The sequence below is a fragment of the Falco biarmicus genome, chromosome Z, assembly GCF_023638135.1.
Source record: "Falco biarmicus isolate bFalBia1 chromosome Z, bFalBia1.pri, whole genome shotgun sequence".
NCBI classification, from domain to species: Eukaryota; Metazoa; Chordata; class Aves; order Falconiformes; family Falconidae; genus Falco; species Falco biarmicus.
Genome location: NC_079311.1, coordinates 60802443 through 60827690, shown reverse-complemented (window position 1 = coordinate 60827690; position 25248 = coordinate 60802443). Strand labels below are relative to the sequence as shown.

The following is a 25248-nucleotide window of genomic DNA, read 5'->3' as shown; positions in this document are numbered from 1 at the left end:
AATGAAAAAAACAAACAAATAAAAACCCCAACAAAATCCCCCCCAAACCCCACTGAGAATATTACGTTCAGGTCTTTCTCTTTGTTAACAGACAGATTTTTGTTAGCTAGGGCTTGAGTTTGTTTTATAGTTACACAGTGTCCTGCGAGTACACTGTTTTGGTTTTTTGGTGGGGTTTTTTTGGGTTTTGCGTTTTTGTGGTTTTTTTGGTTTTTCATCTTTTTGAAGCTGGTAACTCTGCCTCTATAGAAGAGGTGCACTTGTTAAAGAAAAATGCAGCAGTAAGGAAATGGAGTAAACCCACTTTGCTTTCAGATTTTTCTGTTTGGAAAATGACTCCTGCTGGTGTTTAATTTCATTAAAGAGGAAAACAACACAAATATGAACTTAAAAGGGACACTTACAATATGTAAAAAATATACTTACTCTGTAAATAGTGCAAAACCATCAATACAAGACTATAGCTGCTTAAAGTACCACGACTGGCATCATTTATGTCATTGCAACTCGCCCACTTCTTAACAGCAAGTACTAATGGACGAACTCGATTCTCAACTGCAAATAAAATAAATACATCTCAAAAAAAGCTCATTTAACTAGACAGCAATCAATCAACATTTGTTCCTACCTGATCAACATGATACTCTTGTATTTTAAAGTTACCTTTTACAATCATTTTATAAGATTTACTTACTCTACAACATGAAGTAGATAGATACAACTCTATCCATTTTATAAAAATCAGAAAAAAATATTTGCATTTGAAAAGTCTTTTGAGTAGTAAGATCCACAGACACACTACAAGGGGTATGCCAAGTAACCTGCAGGTAAGACAAAACTGGATGCATCAGTCAATGCAGCAGTGTCACACTCTACTTTTAAGTTCTCTCCAGTTCATTGTACTAATTTTCCTTGAATTAACTTGCTGCCAGGACAGACCACACATGATTTAAAAATTTATTTATTTACATTATATAAACTTTGACAGCAAGAAAAAGAATTTTCCTGGTTGGACAACACAGAGCTCATTCTTAACTTTTCCTGAAGATCCATGAAAGCAGTAACCCCTGCATACAAATGTATGCAGGGCAAATTATTTTAAGTTTGCCTTGTCCTCAGTAGCTTTTTGTGTAGATGAGATGTTAGATACAATAATTCATTAAATCAAGACATATTCTTTTCATTAGGAAAGACATAAATACAGTTGTATGCCAGGTATGATCTTCTGAATTTCTGGGGAACATAGATAGCCTTCTAATTAAGGTAGTGATCTGTTGTAGAGATGTCACTCACCATCACCACCTAGGGACCTTGCAGAGTAGTTTTTTATTTGCAGATATGTGGAAGCAGATCATCGGCTCAAGTCAAATCTCTTATGGTGGCCTTACAAAGCCTTATTTGTTCTGGAGTGTAATTTCTAAACTGACATCACTGTGCAGAATTTTGTATACTGCACATCAGGACAGGATTATATCAATACGTAATCACTTCATCCAAGACAACAGACATCCTACAACAGCAAGCTGAGGTGCTCTCTGTTACTCTGTAAGTTGTATCAAGCACATGATATTCACACAACCTGTTCACAGTGGTTCAGCACACATGCTCCGTAAGTGGTACTCTTCTCAGACTGAATGTCTTAGATCTGGAAGACCTCTTAGACAGAACAAAACTCCTTACCATCAGTCACCTCATTCCCGACATCATTCACCAGTAGTTGAATTAAAAAAATGGAACTATTAATAGTGCAAGATGTAGAAAAATTACTGTACAGACATCATATGAATATGTGTTAACTAAAAGATTTTTCCATGAAAGAACAATGCAAATAGGCTCAAATTCCAAATGGGACCCTTGTGTGTCTGTGTTACAATAGAAAGGATTTCTTTTTAGTTGACATTCTGAGATAAGATTTTCTGTCTGTTAGTGCCTCTTGAGTTCAACAGTAAACAAGCTACCCAAGATTTTCTGTCTGCTAGTGCCTGTTGAGTTCAACAGTAAACAAGCTACCCTCTCAAGAAAGTGCTCAGTAATGTCATTTCCTCCAAGCTTAAAGGTCCAGCTTCCACTAATTGAAAAATATCTACCATGAACTGATTTAATTGCAGACATGCCTCCTTAGGCAAACAACTGATAACACAACAGCACAGACTTCAGTTTCTAGCTCTGCTTCATCTACCTACATTTTCTGTGGACATTCTGCTTCACTTTGCCATATCATCTTTGATTTTTTCTACAGTGCCTATACACCAATATAGAAGTGCTGATTTCAATAAAGATAGAAGAGCACTCACAGAAATATTTATGAGTTTTAGTGAACATGGTTAAAAAAAAAACCAAGATAACTAGTCCTTTGTTTGCCTGAGCATCTGATTTGTCCTAATGAAACAGAGACTCATACATCTTCCATGAGAGGTAATCTGATCTTTTTTTTTTCCCCCATGCAGAGTGAAGCCCTTCAGCCACAAATTTTCGTGGGCAGGCTAGTATTTTTAAGGCTACCCACCCCGGTTGATATGACTTATAAGGCTTGCAAAGAGATCGTGTGATACAATGTTTCCATCTACTTCAGTTTGTCTTATGTTACCTGAGAGTTTTCCAGTCCAAAGGTGCACCACACACCATGCTTGATACTACTTGTCCATTTAGGAAGGTCTAGCACACTGAGGAGATAAACTTTTCAATCACAGGTCTCCCTCAGCTACTCACTTACTCAACCTCAAGAAAATAACAATATTTATCCTTCATCAGGAGACAAAAAGTTAATTTTGCTGGCCTTATAAAAGTGGGCACCAAGGCAGAGCAGAGGAAAAGGTGAGATACCAGGACTGCTTCCACTGTTCTTTTCACATCTGGACTCTCATCTGCCCTCTACAGCGATTTGCTGAGAGGAATAAAGAAAATCTGTGGCAGAAGCTGGGAACAACTATATCAACATTAGACTTGGTGAAGTGATTTCTCACCTGTAGCCAGGAACAACAAAGATTATCTGCCTAACCTTTTTAAGCTTGGAAGGAAATCCTTCTCCAGGCATACTCCTTCCTGGATGTATGAAGAAATCACAGTTAACCAACTGATCCAGGAAAAAATATAGACTCTCCTAGTAACATGAATATAGAACACTGAAACTATTCTGTCTGAAATATTAATAAGTACTAAAAGTAACTTCTGCTGGTAATTTCCTACCCTAAATAGAAAGCAATTCCTGTAAGCAAGAACTGCAGAAGGTGGTCAAGGAAGAAATGCAGATCACCTAGAAGAATTAGCCTGAAGTCCACTCCCTAGATATTTATCCGCCAAGTGATATTGTGATGCTAAGTAAGAAAAACTTAGTTTAGCATTAAGACTGCTGTTTTTACTACTTCCCCTTCAGAAGTGTGTTTCACAATCTCTCCCTGACATGGAACTCCTGAGGAGACATAAACCAGTTTTGTTTTGGGGTTAGTAAAAAAACCACCTGAAGCAGTATTTTGGATTTTCCAAGTAAAGACTCTGTAACAGCATAGAGACACAGCTAGCTATCAGCCACACATCCTATCAGTGGCTGTAAGGTAATAAAAAGCTGCAAGTTATACCACTAGATAACCCTTAGTATAAATATCTTGTTACCCGCAGAATACTGAAGCAGACCTTGTAGTAGATATGCGGACCTCAATATGAAGAATCTTTGTTACCTTCTGAATATTATATTAAATTAAAGACATACCTAGCTAATATATCAGTTTTCTCCATGTATTTAGAATACGCAACAAGAACTTATATTAAAACTATCCGATGCAGCTATTTAGGTAATTATATACATATATGTAGTAACCTAAATATATTCAACCGAATATATCTATATTCTATCAATGTATCTATCAATACTAAAATACAAATTAAAAAACCAAAGTTTATAGAAATAATAAGTACATAAAAAACTTACTGTATGCATAGGTTCTCATAAGGAATGTATTTCTTATTCCTACAACATTATTTACATTCAAGTCAAACTCCACACAGCTATCGGGGGGAAGAAAACAAAAAGAATCAAGCATCATGATACTCAATTTCAGAATATTTATTACCCACTTAGTGACAGAGGTGGAGAAATGTAACTTTAAGATAATACTCTAGAAACTTCATTCAAATAGTGTTTTGAGGCTGTGATTTCTATACTGGTTTTGTTTACAGTACTTGAGTTCCATTATTATAAAAATGTAATTGTTGTTTTATATAAAGAATACACGTAGATCCAAATTTAGACATTAGGACAACTTAATATATCTAACAAATCTTTCTCCCAACCACTTGCACTACATGATTTCCTATGGACAACTTTTGATGCCAGGAAGAATTCTCTGAGGTATTAGTTTAGGAAATCATGCCAATGAACTGAGGAGAACTGGAAAAGGTCAAAAGCTAAGAAACTCTTTTCTGCAATGATGGTCAGCAAGCACTTTGAAATTAAAGCTGTGTATTAGTAAACATTGCAGATTTTGTGATACAACAGTTTTAATGTGTTTCACAATATTAACAGCAAACAAGGCAAACAAGCACTACCTGCTTTATTTGTATCACACCCCACTCCAAAGTTTGAATTTCATATGCTATACAGAGCTTAACTACTCACAGTACTCCAGAAACAGTAATAAAGTCATAGTCAATAAGCTATAGCAACACTGTAATGCACAACAAGAACAGCCTACTATTGGCAAAGAAGTAGCTATCTCTATCTGCAACATACAACTATTACCATTTTATATAGCTAGGTTTCATTCACATAGCATTTGATTGCCTGAATACTCTTTTAGATTGTCTTGAATTATTGTAAGGGGAACATGGCCCTGGAATTCATTAAACTGCCTAAAACACGTTAGATGCCTACAAAAAGTTTTTGACATCATTAACTACATTAAAACATTCTTTGCATCAAAAATGCTACACAATTTTAAACCAGAATTAATATCAAGCATGGCTTTTTAGATGTTTCAAAAGCACAGTACATAATAGTACAGGAAATAAACAAGCCTGAGCTACTGCTTGACAGTTGTAAAAATAAGCACAAACACCAGTAAAAATGTGAGTTGTATGTGCAAATACAACACAGAAATAAGTCAGGCTGCACATGTAATTCCAGTTAACCCCAACTGACAAGATTACTATTTACCAGATGCTGATTAAGGAAGTTCGATTGCAGTTTTGTACTTTAATATGCACATTTAATAGCAGTTGCAAATATGGCAAGTGAAAAAAGTTTTGTACTGTTGGGACTCAAGTTCTACTAAAGGCACTAAAGGAGACGAAAAGGGTCAACTGCACATAGATGTGGCAGAAAAGGATCCTTTTGCATCCTCTGTAGTGCAGAAACTTGTTCATTAATAAAAAGCTTGTCTGGTAGTAGAGCCAGCATCAGAATTATTTTCTGCGAAAGACTGAAAAAAAAAATTTAAGTCTTTAAGTGCAATGGATCTTCTCTGATTGTTACAGCCCAAAAAACCCCCCACCTTTAAGAGGTAAAAGGACAACAACCACAAACTGAATGCTTTCTCACTCACCAAATCAAAGTGGGAAATGGCAGTTTTCAGGTATATATGGACCATTGGCAATACCTTAGAATTGAGATGCAGAGATACCACCCACTGAATTCTACTATCTTCTCCCAGCAGCTGGGCATCAAAAAAACTTGCTTCCACAGGAAGCTTGTGACGTTTAGCTTCTGGTTTTTGCTAAAATAAGCTTAATGCCCCAAGTACAGAATATCCAATCCATTTTTCAAGACCTCTGTGAAAAAATGAATCAGTGTGCATATATGTATATATATAAGTCTACAAAAGACAGAGGCCAATCAGAGACTGGAAAGAGACAGATGCTTAAATAAAAAGAGAAAATATGTGGGGAGGTGACAGGTTACATAAAATAGAAATAGAAAAAAAAAAAAAAAAAGATCCCCAACCTAAAGTCACATCATTCCCTACAGCCCCCCTTGTCCAGAAAAACAACACAGGAAACCAAATGGTGAACAGCACTTCTTTTCTCCGAAAAATGTGATGGGCAGCTTCTAGTCTAAGAACATTGTACTTTGATTTAGTAGGAAATAAAGAATTCTTTAAATCCTGTCTGTAAGGTATATGAATATCGTGACTTACTACTTTTGGCAAGTGACTGTAGTATGGACTATAAATGCCTATAAAAAGACTTCAGTCTTCTGACACAATCACTTCCATACTTAGGCTTCTTTTAAAAGTTTATTTTCTGCTTTTAAAATGGGATAAAATATTCTTGCTATAATCCCACAATTTATTCAATATTTGTACCAGTAATTTACCATTCTAAGTATCTATGAAAAGACAACATTGTTATATGTAGCTGAGCCATATAATGCAAATTTTGCCTTGACAAGTTTTAATACTTTCAGAAAGTATGGGAGAAGTAACCTTTTGTACTGTTAGAGGAGAAAGTTACTAGATAAAAATTACTCAAATTTTTAAAAGGTAGGCAAGTATACAGAAGTAAATACAGGATTTGGTGTAAAGCAAATGTTACATAATCTCAGATGCAAGAAAAGCTTAAATTAGTATTTGTTAGTTCAAACTGTAAACACGACAGATTCAGTTTTATCACAGCAGGATTTCTGCCCCGATAAAAGTACACTGTGATAAAAGCATATTGTGATACACTTTTATGAAGAGAGGCCAGAGAAATTGGCTTATTTGTTTTTAAATACAGAGCCTGAGTTGCAAAATTTTAGAAGCTATAGGCAGGGTAATATAGTTAGATACAAGACAGTTGTTCAAAGTTCTAAAATAAAGAACAGTCAAATCACATTATTACATGAAGATGATACATGTAAGTCTTACAAAATCTAAGCCCATAGATACCGGAAGGTTTTAACATTGTACTCAGACTCCCAATCAGAGTGCTTTACACAACGTTCTCCTCTGTCAGATACTTTTATCACACACAGTAAGAGCTGCACTACTCTCTGTCCTAGTACATTCCTCTTGATTACTCATTTTCATGTCTTCATGATGAAGACAGAACAACATACAACACATGCACTTCTCTCCAATTACTTCCCCATTCTAAAAAAGAGGCCACAAAATTAGTACCTAAACCTATAAACAGAACATGCAATACCACTACCTTAAAAAGAATACCTTTCTAGAAGACAGAATATATTCTTCTAAAATGAACAAAAACTTCTGAATCAAGAAAATAATGTCATCACAAGAAACTAAAGTTTGTTTTAATGTTGTTTGTATAGTGTAAATGCTGTGAGTTAGTCTTTAAATAGCTCAATAGTCATATTTGCACAGCCAAAATTATGTTTCACAACAGTTTTCCTCCCACCTTTGTTCTTCTGTCATGAACGATTTATCAACTGCAGTGTGCTATTTACAAATAACCCACAGAAATATGTGATGTACTGCTACTAATTCACATCAAAGAAACTAAACAGCATCTCAACCACATGAGGTGTTTCAGGCCATCAAGGAACTAAGCTGACTGCCACTGCACACTAGTCATACAAATTTGTAATAGTATAGTACAACACAAATAAACAAAGCATGACTTCAGTGGGACTATGCATACGGACAGTACCTATATAGAGTATTTTCCTGTGCCAGTCTAAAAAATGATGTTGAAATGAATACTTGCCTGACTTTATCCCTGAACTTCACTATCGGCACTTTTGCTCGAATCAGCTGAGGTCGCTCAATGTAGCTTGCTGGAAGGGAGAAAATTATGCAATTAAGTTTCATGTAAGATGCTGATCTTGAAGAAAGATCCTAAAGAAGTCATATTGAGTGATTCATAGCAAATAGTAGCTTATTAAATTTAGCATAAATATTCTCAGAAGGGTTGTGCTAAACTAAGTAACCCTCAGCAACTGCAAAAATACAACCTAGTAAAGCGTGTGAAAAAAAACCCACCCTGCAGTAAACATTAGAAAAAAACATTAGTGCATTAGTTTTGTGTGAGAAGTATATTCAATAAATTGGAACATAAGGAATGCAGTTCTACAATGTTTTCACTAAGCAGCACTTGTAATAGAAATCCTGATACTTAAGATTCAAAAAGAAGGGAGCAAGAACACATCTATCCAGGATGGCCAGACACTTAAGCCAAGTGCTACATTGTAGCAACAGGCATATGATAAGCTTTTTAATTGTGTCGTTTGCTTAATAGTACAGATCATGTATTTTATTGATAAAAAATAACATAACTATGTATTCATTATGCACCAATTATGCTTAACGCTTCCTTGAAAAAATATTTGACTGATAAAGTACATACCAAGAAACATGTTTCCTATTGAATTTTTACTGAAAAAAGGAACACACTTTCCAGCAAAGATGGAATAAGCTTTAACTGCCTTTTGCTTTAATGGTGCTAGGACATGCAACAAGTATACAATCACAGGATCGCACCTCAGATGATTATCCACACAGTACAGACACACAGGCTCAATGCCAGACCATCCAAACCCAAACATACTGAACTCTGCCAGACTCGTACACTGCCACCTAACGCACCTTTGCAACTCAGCTCCCCAACGCTGTTGCATCAGTCATTATCTGCTGTTTCCTTATTCTTGATGGTACCTCGGGCTATATTTCATAGTTGTCCATAACCCTGAATGTTTAATGTGCCCCAGAAAGTAATGGAAAAGACAAATAAAAGCAAAGCCCGTAGGTTACACAATTTAAATTTGGGCAAAAGGCATGATTTCAGTGATTTCTTCTGTTGCTTGATCTAGGACCACAAGATTTGTTGCACAGTCTAGGTCCATATCTAACATGATACACTCCCCTTGTTTCTATAAATTAACCTCTAATTAGCATAAAATGACAAAGCTAGAAGTAACACTGATGAAAAATAACCTTAAATAAAAGCTGATTTTCACTTTTTTTTTTCTGGGGGGGTGGGGGGGGGGGAGTGTAATTAAGAGGCATTTCTATCAGTTTGGATAGCAACCATGGTTACACAGTATCATCCCCATTGTGTCTAGATGACAACTTCAGGTTTGGTAAAACTTACTGTGCAGTATTAAACTAAAACAAATTTTTCTTTTTATTCTGAGACTTCCTGGAAGTGTTTTATGGCTATGCTTGATGGTAGATACGGGCCTATGTCTAGGTATGCCTATATTTGACACAAGGTAATCCTTTATCTGGATTTTAATGCATTGTATTATCTTAAGCAACACACAGACTGGCACGATGCGTTGTATTATCTTAAGCAACACACAGACTGGCACTCAAAACCAGAGATAATCTTACTAACTTCCTAATGTTAATGGAAGAATCTTAACAACTCCATGTTTATTGAGCGTACAGTCTAATATAACTAATGTCTCCTCTTTCTAGGTGCACCTGCAGACACATCTAATCACCCCTCCTTCAACTTCCCATAACATTCTTAAAATGGAGCTATAAAGCGTGTACAGCTCCCTGCCTCCTTTCCGTTCACTACCAAATTTAAGACAAAGATACCCAACACATTAGCACATGGTAGACAACAGTGTGTATCTATCTGCATACCACAGCAATTCAACTTTCCTCACTATGACCTTTCTCAAGTGCCCTTCAGTAGTCAATTGAGCTCGTTCTAGTGGCAATCCACTTCCAAACACATCCTTGTCTGAAAATGCCTCCCAACACTTGATGGATGCTTGTGCCAAATTAGTTGGCTAAGAAATAATTTTAAAAAAAGTATCACAAAACATATTTCCAATCTGTTTCCCACGGTGAAACAAAGCAAAGACAATGTTAGAAGACAGTAACTTGCTGCTAGTACCCTTTTTCTTGGCTCATACCAATAACACTTCGCAGAATCTCTATTGTACATTAGATTGACTGTTTCTTCCCTTGTTATGTATGACAAACATAGGATCTGGAATTCTGAAATACATGCAGTTTGAGTAACTGCCTTACTAGGCTGACTATCTGACCTTGAAGCTATGACCAGAGGGCCTACACCAAAATACACATAAAAAATTCCACATAGCTGCTCCACAGTTTTGGGCACATCTATGAAAAAAGAAACACTGCCACTTCAGCTATAGTAAAAAAGAACATAACCCCTTCAAAGAGGACTAAGCAGTGTTTCCTAAATAACCTACTCATGCAGAATTTCAGATTAAGCAACTTTAGTCTCTCTTTTCTTTTACTATATAAGACTAAGCAATTGTACAAAATATTAATCCCAAGCATGGTATATGACAAAAAGATCTTTAGCACCCTGCACAAGTAGACTGCTCTCATCGATAGGGTTATATTATAGAAACTAGCTGACACCAATGTTTGAATCCAGAGTCCTGAAGATTCTAGGAGCGTACCGCCTGGCACAGGATGAATTCATGGTTGATAGGCATTCACTCACCCACCAGCATCATCCCCCAAGATCCTTCATTTAAGTTGCGTTCCCTTGCCTGTCCTAGGTGTTGCACATTCCCCACTAGACAAACCACTTAGCAAATTCCACTCCAATATCCTAGTCTCAACACCACTTCATCTCTTTGTGTAACTAAGAGAAAATGAGCTTTTTGTTATTTAGTCAGATAGGAAAGACCAGTCAACCAAGTACTGCTAAGCTGTTTTTCAAATGAATCTTGCCTAAATAAATCTGAAGAAAGTAATTAGTTTGATGTTTACTCTCAGTGGTTTGAATTATACTCTCTTCAATACTGCTAACCTTACAGGTCTCTACTTCAGGAGAAACCCAATACATACCTTTAAGACTAACACGTCACACAAAACCAGTAAGTATCAGAAGCTTTTTCCTACTTTACTAGACTGTTCAAAAATAAAAGAACACCTTCATTTCAGTCAGTACTCTAGATGCAGAATGACAATATAGAAGAGTCTCTGCTCTGAGATTTTAGAAGATTGGGAAGAATATAGGGAATGTGGTCGGAACATGCAGGGAGGCAATGAGGAAGGCTAAGGTCCATTTGGAATTAAATTGGGGTGGTGGGGTGGGGGAGTGGCGCAGAGCAAGGACAACAAGAAGGGCTTCTTCAAGCACATCAGCAGGAAAAGGATGACTAGGGAAAATATGCGCCCGCTGCTGAATGAGGTGGGTTCCCTGGTGACAAAGGACAGACAGAAGGCAGTTACTGAATGTCTTCTTTGCTTCAGTCTTCACTGCCAAGGCCGGCCCTCAGGAATCCCAGACCCTGGAGGCAGGAGAAGGAGTCGGAGAAAGAAAGACTTCCCCTTGGTCAAAGGACTATGTCAGAGATCACTTAAGCAAACCTGACACCCACAGATCCATGGGCCCCCATGGGATGCACCCCTGAGCACTAAGGGAGCTGGCAGATGTTAATGCCAAGCCCCTCTCCATCATCTTTGAAAGGTCATGGAGGACAGGAGAGGTACCTAAGGGCTGGGGGAAAGCCAGTGTCGCTCCTGTCTTCAAGAAGGGCGAGATGGAGGACCCAGGAAACTACAGGTCAGTCAGCCTCACCCCCATCCCTCGAAAGGTGATGAGAACAGCTCACGCTGGAGGCCATCTCAAAGCACGTGTAGGAAAGGAAGGTCATCAGGAACAGTCAGTGTGGGTTCACCAAAAGGAAACTGTGCCTGTCCAACCTAATAGCCTTCTATGATGGAATGACTGGGCTGGGTAGGCAAGGGCAGTGGGTGTTGTCTACCTTGACCTCAGCACAGCTTTTTACACTGTCTCCCATAACATCCTCATGGGTAAGCTCAGTAAGTTAGATGAGCAGGCAGTGAAGTGGATTGAGAACTGGATGGATGGCAGAGCTCAGGGGGTTGTGATCAGCAGCACAGTCTGGCCGGAGGCCTGTAGCCAGCGGTGTGCCCCTGGGTCAGTACTGGGACCAGTCCTGGTCAACTTACTCATAAATGACACAGATGAAGGGACAGTGTCCCCTCAGCAAGTTGCTGATGATACAGAGCTGGGAGCAGGGGCTGATACCCCAGCAGGCTGCACTGCCGTTCAGTGAGACCTGGACAGGCTGGAGAGTTGGGCAGAGAGGAACCTGATGAAGTTCAGCAGAGGCAAGTGTAGGGTCCTGCACCTGGGGAGGGACAACCCCACGCACCAGCACAGGCTGGGGCTGACCTGCTGGAAGGCAGCTCTGCGGAGAAGGGCCTGGGAGTGCTGGAGCACAGCAAGGTGCCCATGAGCCAGCAGTGTGCCCTGGTGGCCAAGGTGGCCAGTGGGATCCTGGGGGGATCAGGAGGAGCATGGCCAGCAGGTCCGGGGAGGTGATCCTCCCCCTCTGCTCTGCTCTGGTGAGGCTGCATCTGGAGTGCTAGAGCCAGTGGTGAGCTTCCCAGTTCAAGAGAGACAGGGAACAACTACTGGAGAGGGTCCAGCGAGGGCCACAAAGATGGTGATGGGGATGGAGCATCTCACTTCTAAGGAAAGGCTGAGGGAGCTGGGCCTGCTTAGCCTGGAGAAGACTGAGAGCAGATCTTACCACTGTCTACAAATATCTTAAAGGTGAGTGTCAAAAGGCTGGGGCCAGGCTCTTTTCAGTAGCGCCCAGCAACAGGACAAGGGGTAACGGGTACGAACTGCAATAGAGGAAGTTCCGTCTCAATATAAGGAAGAACTTCTTTACTTTGAGGGTGACAGAGCACTGTAACAGGCTGCCCAGAGAGGTTGCAGAGTATCCTTCTCTGGAGACATTCAAAATCTGCCTGGATGCAAGTCTGTGCAACTTGCTCTAGAAGAACCTGCTTTAGCAGTGGGTTGGACTAGATGATCTCCAGTGGTCCTTTCCAACCCTGACCATTCTGTGATTACCTTAAGAGTACAGGATAGCATCATACATATTAATGGGACAGCAAAAACTTAAAAATAATGATCAGAAGAAGCTTTATACCTTTTAAGTGGCTAAAAAGCCCATGCAGTAAAATTCAGAATACTGTTGGAATTAAGTTGCAACTAATAAAGAAGTTTGGTACAGACAAATCTTACAGTTGCTTGTGCACAGCAGCAGCATACATGTACTGCTAACCTTTTAAAAGTTGTAAATCTAGAACTCTGGTTCAAGCTGAAGTAACATCTCAAAAGAATTACAGTTTCTGTAGGCTTTTTCTTTACATGTATGTACTTGTAGATCCCACGCTTGATGATTAAGTGGCAGTTCACTTCTGAAAACAGTAGAAGGTAGGAATTAACTTAAAAAACTGCATTAAGTTATGTGCAAGTTCTGTTAAAAAAGAACTTCGTAGCCAATCTAGAGCTGACAACGAACAGCCATTTCTAAGCACATAAACCTGAATCCACAAACACACAGGAGCACCAACAGGACACCACTTAAATGCATACTGCTAAGACTTCTCCAGAGGTGAAGAAAAAGTGTATGAAGGACTTAGCTTCTGAAATCTAGCCTGCTGGAACTCCCTCCCTGTCCCCAACCAAAAACAACCCACAGGCTGTTTTGAAATTATGGATGACAGCAACTGTATTTACTTACGTGAGCTTTAATTAAAATAACTGGGCAACAACCCTTGTTTCAGAATTACTGAACCTTAGCATAGTTGAGCTACAGTTTGTAAATAAACTAAACCCAAATGGAAGGATCCATATAGCAAAGTCTTTTCATTTTCAGTCATGAACATTTTCAAAGAACTTTTGTTTATCTGTTCTATCCACAGAACATCTATACAAAAACACAAGGACAGATGGCTAGGTACAGGAATTCATGCTTCATGATGTTAGCATCACTAAGGTCATGAAGAGATGATCAAAGGGGTCTATACCATAATGGAGACAGTATGACAAGAGCAGTAGTATCAGCAGTGTTTTGTCCTGCCTCACCTTCCAAAGAACATTTTTAATTAAATGAAGCTGACCAAAGGCACTTGCAAGATACAGAGAATTAGCAAAGCATCAAAAATGCACAACGGCCCAAAAAACTTTCAGGGATCACTTGCACATGACCATTATTAGCTGATACTCATATTGTCTGGCAAACAAACATTTTTTTTTGATGTTTGATGTTTAGACATTGATTTTATCTAAAGCTCTGTCATAGAACACAACCTCTTGAAAAAGGTTTATTCAGGTGCTCCCTTTCTGACCCCTGAAAACACACCTGTTCTATCACTGTGCTTCTCAGGAAGCACTAGAATGACTTGCATCCTTGGCAAACCCAGACTAAGTTCTGGACTCCTTACGAAAACACCAATGTGCAACAGTAATAAGCCATTAAATATCAGATGCTTATTCTGTGATGGATCTATTAAGTCTCTCCAAGTGAGCTGTTGAAATCTGGGTATGCACACCTGCCAGGGAAGAAATTTTAAAGTCTGCATTTAAATTCATGGTTTGTTCCTTTTACCATTGCAGGATTGTTCAGAGCAGCAATATAAAGAATGGCATCAAAGATTATGATGAGAAATCTGAGAAGCAGGGGGACACAGTCACTGGTATCAATAAATGACAAGGTTTTTTTATAATTCAAAGGATGGTACAAAAGCCTCTTTGAAGTAGGAGGCTTTCACGTTTAAGTCAAGAACTGCCCATGTGAATTCTTCATCTGAAGGGATTCTGAAAAACAACTTGTAAGAACTATGAATTGACATGTTTCTCCTGTATGTCTTGGTACTGTCGACATGTTATAATTTTTTGACTAGGCACCCAATTATTTCACTGGTACCAAGCCCCTCCCCACACACCCCCCAAAAAAACCCAAAACATTTCTACACTGTGTACTGTGAGTAACACCTTATTTTACAAAAGTATTGTCCCCAGGAAGGCACTGCAATCTAGTAAAGTAGTAAGAATTCAGTAACAGGTTTCCCAAACAGAAATCTACTTTCACACCCGCTGCTCAAATTGTGGTCCACGATTCAAAAGTCATTTTAGATGCTACCTGTTCTTCAAGTCCCCTATTTTACAAGGCAACCTTTATGCTTTTCTAATAACTATCCACCAGCACCAAGTAATATTACCAAATATTATCATTTTTCTCCAAACAAACTGTATTAGAAGCTAGTCAAGATGCAGTTACAGTTTTGCATCAATACTTCTACCAGAACTGCCCATAATCTTACCACCTCACTGCAGCCGGAAACTTACAAAGTTTAGTACTGAAGAGGTTTTTGACTAAGTTGAGTATTTGCCTTGCTTCAGTCTTCTGATTTACCTGAAATATGGTATTAAAATTAAAGAAACAGGTTGGTATATCTCATTTAGATATTTCCAGTAAGCATGCTTTACTTTTCAAATAAAACTAATTCTCAGAATAAAACATGAACTTGTATACTAACAAATTCCACTGCCTACATACACATTTAGTGCGGCAAATGTCAGACAGAACAATTCATATTCAATATAAAAAGTAACTATCAGACATTCAAAAATCATAGAACTTGATAAGAACCTAGTCCCACCTACACAAAAATGTCCTTTTCTTCCTTTTCGATGACGTTTCAATTCTTTCAAAATTATGCTCTATTTAGATCTTTTTATTACATCTTTTCTCTCAACTTAAGTTCTACTCAAGTATTTTCTTTTACCAAAAATAAAGATATTTTGCAGATCAAATTCCTTCTTATTCCTGCTCACAAAAATTAGTTGCTAAAAAGTTAAATCATTAAGTAAAAAAAATAATTGTACTTATTAAAAGTTGTTCCTGCATCTAAAATGAGTTAAGAGTTTTCTAAATAATTTTCTTGATGATTCTAGGGAATTTGCTTCTCTGTTTTGCTGGGCATTTTTCACTTATGGAGTGCAGGTAACACTTATTTTTTTAATGTTTCATTGGGTTAAATTCATATTTGTGACGTTACTGGCCACATAGTTCATAGCTATTACGAGTGCAAAAATATGTTATCAAAAGAATTTGACAATTAGTTTCTCTGTTTAGAATCTAGATTTATAAAAGCCCGTACTTTATAAAAACAGACTTTGTTTCAACTATGTATGTTCATTACTTACTGGTTCTTCTTTAATGACCAGACACAAGTCACCATCACTGCTACGAGTGCCAAACCCGTTCAGTGAGGACCCAACCAAAAAGAGTCTGCTCCCTGTAACAGAAGAATCACAGAATAAAAATTCATGTGACATATCATGGTTTAAAAGGAAGGAAGAACCGCAAACCTGAAAAACATTGAAACTGATATTAAGTAATCAAATGCAAAACATACGTGGAAAAATGTGCTGAATTTCTCTCTGGAGTTCTATTCTGCAGAGCTCTTTTCTGTTCAAATCACAGTTCTTTTGCTGATACACTTGAAACAAGTCCAAAACCTGCTGACTTAACTTGACACACACATTCAAAAAGCAAAGACAGAGAAAAGTGAACATTCATTCCTGCCAGAGATGCAATTACATGAAACACAGAAGACTGCATTAAAAAAAAAAATACCCAGCATAATTTTTTATGACCTATTCCATTGTCTAGGGTTTTAGTGCACTTGAATTCATATTGAACAACTCCCTAGAAGAAATTTCTGCAAGGTTTTTATATTTAAATTGTTCTATCTGTTGTAAAGTATCTATCCACAGGAAATAATTTTTGCCTCATCAGTATCTGCAGCCTTTCAGGGAATAAGCAGGGAAAGACCAGAGATATCTTCTGCTGACTTTAACATCAACAGTTTGCCTACCAATAATAGGGAGAAAAATAAATATTAAAACTTATTTGTTAGCTTTTTTATCCCACAGAAACTATTAAAGAAGTAGTCAGACCTTTGGTGGAAGGAGGCACTAACTGCTTCTCTTTCACAACACTGTTATATGCTATAATCAACAGGCATATTGATACTAAAAAACCCTTTCACACTGGTGCAGATCAAGTATGAGGACTGATTAGCCACATGCTTTTCATCTAACTAAAAAAAGAAAAAAACCTGAGTTCCAACTGCACTGCCCACCTAAAAAAGGCATCCTCTTCTGTGTGTAGAACAGCTAGGACAGTAACTTTTTATCTTTTTCTGGAGACAGGCAGAGAACGTCTTTACAGGTCCAACACTATTTTTTCAGAATGGGCTTCTCTGCCATTACTAGGGCGGGTTTTCTTTCATCAAGACTCTCCCTACCCCCAGACATGTGACAAATGCACCATCCCTCCAATTTCTGCTTCCTGGAGCAGGCAATTTTCCTGACATTAGTATGGAAACCAAACAACATAAGCAAACACCACCCCTACTCCCCAGAAATGCTCCAAACCCAAACACACACAAGGAGACTATAAAGGACCACAGTGGCAGCTACATTTATTGAAATGTAACCTTCTAATGACAGCTCAGCAATAGAGATGCTATGACATATTTAAGAACCTTGCAGAAATTTTTGTGGTCTCCCACAGAACCACTTGCATGCTGCCTACTCAGAAGACAGATGTAAAGCACAGGCATAGAAAGATATTACCTTATCTTTGGCCGCAGGGAGCGTGGTTTCTGTAAGATCTGGAAATATAGTATCTTGCAATAGACTGGCACATCCACCTAAATCTTGTACGTTACGTGTATTGAACAGTGGAGATGGAATTGATCCTGGAAAGAAGTATCTACATCCCCCTGGTAAAGGCACTGCTTGGTTAGCTACAGTTGTTTGAGGACGTTGTGAATGAAACCGCTGCCGTTTGGCATCATGCGGCGCACTTTCTACACTTAGTCTCCTAGAGAGAGAGAGAGAGAGAGAGAGAAAGAAAGAAATCCCTCTAGTTTGCAAGCTCCAGTCTACGATCAGAAGAAAGTTGCTATAAAGTACAAATATCAATGCTTAATTATGTGACTATTTCACTAAAAGCAAGTATTCTACTGAACAAAAGGTGTCCATCCTAGATATTAGGTGAAATAAACCTGGAATGGGAAAAGAGAATGTACAACTGTAAAAGTGCAGCCACCCGTGAAGTGAATTGATGCAACTACTTTACAAGAGTGTCTGTACTAACCGGTTTAAACCTAAATGGCAAGTTCAGCTAAGCAAGGACACCTTGAAAAGTTATCACAGTAGTTCAGGGACAACATACTTTTTTTTTTTTTAAAAAAAAAAAAGATACACAGACTATGTAAAGGTACTTTTCTTTTAAATTCACGTAAGTGCAGTGAGAAGTTTTGTGGAGTTCTGAATACCCAGTGATTAATGAATTCAGCAGTTGGGAGGAGAGAAAAAGAAATATCACAATAGCAATTCAATGTAGCATTTGCCAGTGTCTTAGATTATACAGACAGTAAACCATGTAATCTAGGCAAGAAAGAAACACTACATTTGGCAAATAGAACTAACAATGATATTAAGCTAGACGCGTCATAAACCTGAAGTCTCAGTTTCAAACACTGGTCTGTATATCTTCATTACGTTGTTTGTCACAGGAACTCAAATATATTTGAAGAGATACACTGGTATTACACTTTGGCGTCTTAACTATTCATTAAGAAAAAGCTGAAAAGCTGATCAGTGGCCGAATACTGTGGCCCATCCACAGTAAAGAATATTCATGCTTTGTTTATACGTCAAGTATTGCATAAAGTTAACCAGTATGGGGGTAATCATACATTCTTCTAATTAAAGAGCATGTAATCAAATGTTCATGTGTGTCAACAAATGAAATATTAGTAAAACCATAGTAATTTCTTGTAGTCAGAAAAGCTGGAATCAAAGTAGTTTGGGGACCTGAACAGACAGTATTACTAATAACAAAAATTTAACTGAAGAGACCTCAAGCCATCATTTCAGTTTTCCAGTCTGAAAGAGGTTCTAATAACATTACCTTCCTGCAATCTTAAAGGAACTCATAACGTAACATTAAATCAAAGCACAATGCTGTTTCAGCGTATTTTGACTGAGAACTTGCATAAAATTATGTTCAGCAAATATACCTTAAGAAGAGTCAACTCAAGATCTAAGGATCAACTAGTTGACTGCAAACTTCCTAACATAGCATAGCTTTCCATAAACCAGACTGGTCAAGGGGAAAACATGCATGTAGCACCAAACCAGGAACTTTAGTTCATGTGACAGTTATAAGCTCAATTAAAGCTTAACACCATATACTTAATTCTATGTATTTTATGATCTGTTAAATCTGGAAGAGAAACAGCATACAGGAAATAGTTTTGAAGACAGATTACATAAAGCTTCCTCCCCATCAGCCAATTCACAGAATTATTACAAACACATTATCAACTACTATTTTTGAACTGCTAAGAAGTGACTTTTTCTAGAATGCTAAAAGAAAATAAAACCACACATTCATCTGAAATTCCTCCTTCTGTTGTAACTAAAGTAACAAAGGAAGTTATGTAAATTCAAGTAAGTTTAGGTTTTTTGAAAAGTAGAAAAACTATGTTTGAATAAAATTCAAAGAACTTACGTATGCCTGAATTTAGCACTTTGTGTTTGAAAAATAAAGGATCACGTAATTAAGAAAATCAGGAGAAATGTCTAGTGTGTCACCAGAAAAACATTACAATTTCCATAAAAGAGTGAGGGTACAGTCTTACTCTTGACAAACTAACAGGAAAAGAACACTCAATTATATTGACACAAACCCTTTTGCAGGCAAGCACACACAGCCTATGACCTATGAATGAAACTGAACACAAATACTGTGTTCAGGTTTGGGCCCCTCACTTCAAGAGGGACGTAGAGGTGCTGCAGCGTGTCCAGAGAAGGGCAACGGGGCTGGGGAAGGGTCTAGAAAACAAGTCTTATAAGAAGCGGCTGAGGGAACTGGGGTGGTTTAGTCTGGTGAGGAGGAGGCTCAGGGGGGACCTTACTGCTCTCTACAGCTGCCTCTCTCGAGAAATGGCTGGAGGCAGATGGGGGTGGGTCTCTTCTCCCAGACAACAAGTGACAGGATGAGAGAAAACAGCCTCAAGTTACACTGGGGAGGTTTAGTTTGGGTATTAGGAAAAAATTCTTCACTGCAAGGGTGCTGAAGCATTGGAACAGGCTGCCCAGGGAGGTGGTGGAACCAGCATCCCTGGAGATATTTAAAAAACATGTAGATGTGGTACTTAGTGGCATGGTTTAGTGGTGGACTTGGCAGTCCTGGGTTAACAGTTGGACTTGATGATCTTAAAGGTCTTTTCCAACCTAAATGATTTGATCATTCTATTACAGTATTAAAATAAAACATGTAAATCACAGTTCTGTAAGGCTACAACTGTTTGAAGAGAAAAAATACACATACTAAGTCACTTATGAGTACTACAGTTCTCAAAAGCAGGTACACGAATGCTTTAAAAAGCCATGACATGGCCTGTTTCATCAAAAAACATTTTATTCAGTACTGCAACTGCTAACGTAATCAAGTTGCACATGAAATTGGTATTAAGACAAGCTTCACCACAGGTACATTAAAAGCAGAATTAATCACATACACACAAATAACTTACTTTCTTGCTCGGAATGACATGGGGGCATCAGACATATGTCCTGGACTGCTATTTCTGCAAGTCATTGGCTGCAGTGTAACAGGTGGAGTAGTTGGAAGATTCCCACTGAAGAGAGCCCTGGAGAGACCACAGTCCATAACTGTTACTCATATGATAACCAAGATGCTTTTTATGGTTTAGTGGTTTTTCTTAAAGTGAATATTAAACTCAGCTAGTCCTGACATTTTTTTCTTAGAAGAAATACATCTGTCTTTTCTATTCAAAATGAAAAGGTATCTCAGTATGTAATATATTTTTCATTAATGAAACAGAAGATGGTCATTCTTCATAGCACATGTGTAAGAAGAGGTCAGTAAACAAATTAACTTTAGGTACTATTTAAATTTAAAGAGCCTAAAGAACACTTCAGTGTCTTCAAATCTAGCCCCAAGAATAAATGTTTCTTCCCCTTCTCATGTCCTCCCTGTTATCCTCAGTAAACAAATACAAATTAAGATCTTTAAAACTGAACTGTGGATTACCACCTCTAGTCAGTGCAATGGCATCTCATTCATTACGCACAATGCAGGAGAACATTAAAACTGCAGGTCACCAACAGAAATGTTACAGCTCTGTTTTTACACAACCCCTTCCTATTTTTTTTTTTAAAGTTTAACGCAGTTTAATGTTAAAAACAGTGAAACACATCCTCCATGAACAGAAATATTTCTTTTAAGAAACTGTTAACTCTCTTTTACAACCCAATCCCCACTATCAAATCTTACTGTACTTACTCTGTGTTCTGAAAATTAAACTGAGCATCCGTAACTTGCTGCTGAAAAAGAAAAGGTGGTATACTTAGACAAAGCTTATTGAAGAAATCACTCTGCTGTTGATATTTTGAAAGGAACTGTGGATGACTCAAATCATGGGATTTTGGAAACATCCTCCTTTGTACTTGAAGTGAACATGTATCCTTTCACCTACATTTAAAAAACAAAAAAGTAGTCAAAATTAGGCAACAAGAAATCCTAGTTACATTTTAAACTCTTGGTTAAAAATTCAAATAATCTAAAACGTATTTCCAGAAATTCCTTAAAAGAATTGTGATTGTGGGCTAGTTTTATCTCTTTTCAGGAGAAGACACCAAATAAAAATAGTATATTCTCCTCAGTTTCACAACTATTACTTCCTTTATTTATGTTTAAAAGTGTATTTTTATTTGGTCCCCTCCATTTTAAGTTTAATTTTAGAAAAATGACACGACACAAGACATAGTTTTTATCTGAAGGAAAAGTAACATATTATAGTGGAATATGTTTCTTATTTCAAACATTCCACAATGAGGTTCACAATATGTGTGAAGAAACACTTGACTACATCATAAAAACATGAAGATGCAGCTGATCATGAACTATAAGTAAAATTAATTTTTTTCAAGATATGATATGCAAAGAAGCAGTCAAATAATGACAACAATTGGAAAGTCAACTATCATGCTTTAAAAATGTCATATATATAGTGTAATTTTAATGTTTGTGCTTGCTGAATGGAATCCATGATAGAAAAAGGTAGGTTTACCATCTCCTAAATTTGAAATTTATCCTGGCACAACTGACTGCTATTTGGTCTTGTATCATTATATGCATTACACATTAGCAGAAACGTTGGATGAAAAAGAAAACCTTTGTCTCTGCAACAGGCTGAACTGTGCACTGCAACCACTTTGCAAATCATTAGTATTTTACCTTAAGCTCAACTTATATGCTGAAAACAAAAGTTCAGACTTTACACTGGAAAAAATGTATCAGAAGATTTTAAACACAAGGTATCAGTGCTGGACATTTCTCTTTGCTGCAGTGAAAACCTGACATTATTTTCAGGTTTCTTCATTTGTTTTTTATTGTCTTAAGCAGGAACTTTGCAACCAAAGATGTGTCACTGATAAACACAGTTGTACATGACTGATCTCAATACTCTGCATAACAATAGTTATCCAATTAGTGCAATACAGGGATTCAAATACAAGAAGATGACGTTTTTTCAAGCAACTTTTTGCTGGAACATTTAGAAGCCATAAGAACAATGGCAGTATTTCTCCAACTATTACACAAAAATCCTTTTATCAACCCAATACTACAGTAATACAATTGGAAAAAGTGCTGATAGGCCCACACCTTGGCATGGAAATCCTATCACCACGCAGCAATCTCTATTTGGAATAAAAATTTAAGTATCACTTTTGGGTTGTCTCAATTACCAAACTAAATATATATACACACACACAAAAAAATTTGTATAAACAGTTATATTAATAGGCATTCTCTCATGCACTGAAATAAAATTGGTTATTCCTAACTTTACTGTAGTAAGGTCTCACTGTTACCACAGCCATGATATCTCCTTTGAAGTGCTCTCTCCTAGCACTATGGACTGTTGTCATGTTTTAACCTCCTCAGACAGCTCCAACTGTCACTGCATGCAGCATTAGCATGGAACACAGGCAAATAAATACCAGGGAATTTATTTGGTCTGTCTTCATTCCTTACTCCCTGTGACAACAGCCCACACTAGCAAAGTCCAAGTACTACCTACATAGCCACTGCTGTATTAGAGCCAAAAAAAAGTTGACAAGATTAATGCCCTCACAGGCTTCTTTCTTTTTTTTTTTCTTGGGAGGGTGGGGCAGGGTAATATTACCTATTAATGAAAGTTACTTTGGGGATGTTTACTTTCAATTCTGCTGAACAAATAAATGCAAATTGCATGGCACGAAACCCACCTGATGCACTTAATCTGAATGATATTTGCATGCATCTGAACTTTTCCATTTCTAGCATGGACAGGCAATATAATACACACATCTCGTTCACCTCTGAGCAGCCTGGGCACTCTCAGCATCACACACAGTATACATAACCAGTTTATGGATATAATTCATCAGGATCAGAACCATGCGTCAGAATTCAAGATCGAGTTGCAAAAGTAACATGTTCATTTTAGCCTTTGAAGTTGTAGGCACCAGAAAGAAAAGCAACGAAGGCGTTACCTTCCCCAAACCAGAACCAAACCATGTAGCAACACTGCTGTCTCACTGCAGCTGCAAAGGCATTTACCATGACTCTCAGCAGGGACTACCTTGGTAGAAATTGCCTAGGTCTCCAAAAGGAGTTTTGCAACCACTACAACTCAGGTGCGCTTGTCCCATAGGGCACTTTTTCCAGGTAGGAGCGCACCCTCGGGGGAAGCCCACAGTGCCCGCCGGCAGGCTGCCCCGGCAGCCAAGCCCCAGCAGACAGGCCCCGGCACACCCGCTCCCGCGGCGCCCCGCCAGCCCTCAGCACCCCGCGGCCTAGCAGGCGGCGGCCGGGGCCACCCTCCGTTCCTCGGGCCCCAACCCCCCCGCACCTCTCCCCGTAGCAAAAGGGGACCCCCGCACCGCAAGACTCACTTAGGGTGGGGGCGAGGACAGGCGGCGTGGGCCCGCAGGCAGCACGGACCAAGCCCCTGGCTCGCACCCGTGCCACCGCAGCAGAGGCCCACAACACCCGGAAGCCCTTCCGGCTAGGGCCTCTCACCCGGATGAGGAGACTCGGGCAGGAAACGGCGGCTCCGCCCGCCTCTCGCACCGCTTTTTCCCCGCCGCACCGCGGGGCTCGTCGCCCTTAGCGGCACGGCGGGCCGTGGGGCCGGTGGTCGTTACCCGCCAGATAGGGCTGCCACCTCACCGGCGGGCTGGCGGCTGGGGTAGCTTCCCGGTGAGGTGCTAAGGGTGCGGAGAGGCGCGGGCAGCGCCGTGCGGTGGCGGCGGCCCCGTGCGGTGGCGGCGACCCCTCCGTTCGGGCGCAGCTGTTCCCGGGAGGTGCCAGCCCGGCGCCTTACGCTGGGGCGGCAGCTGCACCGCGTCCGCCGTTACAGCTCCGCGCAGCCCCCTGCCCCGGCTGCCGTGGTTCGCCGGGGGTTTGTCCGGCAAGGGCCTGGCGGCCGGTCGGTGCTGCCGCGGGAGCAAGGGCAGAGGTGGCAGCTCACAGTGCTCCTCGCAGCCGGTTCGGGCCGAGGCCAAAAGATGGGAATAACAGCCCGGGTATTTTGCTTTCAAAGTTACTGACCAGTTGTAATTGAACTACTGTTCTGAAGTGTGAAAAAGGTAATATTTGAATACATAAGTTAGGTTTTGGCCACCAGAGATTGTAAGTGTGCTAGGATGAATCTGAAGTCAAGGATGGGCTGATGCTTGCGCCCTGAAAGATGGAGAGTTGAGAAGGTAAGAGCCAAATCAGGGTTTGATTCCTTGCTCTGGGGAGGGACAGTTGCCATCAGTGAGCTCTTGGTGTCAATTAGGAGCTGAAACGAAGAGTTTGTGTACACACATGCTGTTAAAGCTTCAGTCTTTGAGAGGGACTGGGTGAGCTGAGGCTGGCTCCCCCAAGAGCTCCTGGCCTGAGGGAGAGCCCGCCGGCAGGGCCGCGTGGTGTCCGGCTCTGGCTGCTCCTGGTGGACTTAATGGAAGAGAAAGTGCAGGGGCCCGGATGAAGTAGGGCTGCAAATGGACTGGCAGCGGAGGGTTTCGGCTCCAGGTGAGTCCTTCCCACAGGACTTTTCACCTTGGCCGTGGCTTGGGATCCTTGTATAAGGATCAGCCTATGCTGTGGTTAGAATTACGTTTATGAGAGACAAACCCTAGTGGCATATATGGAGTGAAACCACAAAGGTAATCTTTGGACAGAAAGTAACTTCCCCTGACAGTTTTTTATTTTGGCAATTTTTTTTTATTATTGTTTTTATTATTTGTGGTCCTAGGGTAAGGCTCAGCCTGTGGCTTGGGGTAAGGCTAGGGTCTGAGTTCAGAGAAAGATGAAGCCGGTGGGCGCAGGGACTGGCAAGGGGCTGCCCCGGGGAGGTCTGGGCTGCGGGAAGTGAGCTATGGGCAGTGCTAGGGTTAGGGGAC

General features: G+C 39.4%; 1 protein-coding gene across 5 annotated transcripts in view; it reads right to left on the bottom strand.

Annotated features, from left to right (window-relative positions):
- The window catches only part of TENT2 (terminal nucleotidyltransferase 2), a 45295-nt gene extending 21406 nt beyond the window's left edge, over positions 1 to 23889 (bottom strand). The window contains exons 1-11 of one of the 5 annotated variants that reach the window (XM_056324443.1): positions 23752 to 23880; positions 23083 to 23304; positions 21095 to 21283; positions 20322 to 20438; positions 17347 to 17596; positions 16122 to 16236; positions 15910 to 16001; positions 15049 to 15115; positions 7642 to 7711; positions 3926 to 4002; positions 427 to 555 (exon numbers count right to left, since the gene is read on the bottom strand). In XM_056324443.1, coding sequence (XP_056180418.1) covers positions 427 to 555; positions 3926 to 4002; positions 7642 to 7711; positions 15049 to 15115; positions 15910 to 16001; positions 16122 to 16236; positions 17347 to 17596; positions 20322 to 20438; positions 21095 to 21246 — 1069 coding nt within the window. In that variant the 5' untranslated portion in view covers positions 21247 to 21283; positions 23083 to 23304; positions 23752 to 23880. Of the gene's footprint in view, positions 1 to 426; positions 556 to 3925; positions 4003 to 7641; positions 7712 to 15048; positions 15116 to 15909; positions 16002 to 16121; positions 16237 to 17346; positions 17597 to 20321; positions 20439 to 21094; positions 21284 to 23082; positions 23305 to 23708 lie in introns of all 5 variants that reach the window. The other 4 variants (XM_056324442.1, XM_056324445.1, XM_056324446.1 and 1 more) reach the window with 4 other exon arrangements.
- Positions 23890 to 25248: the final 1359 nt, after the last annotated feature.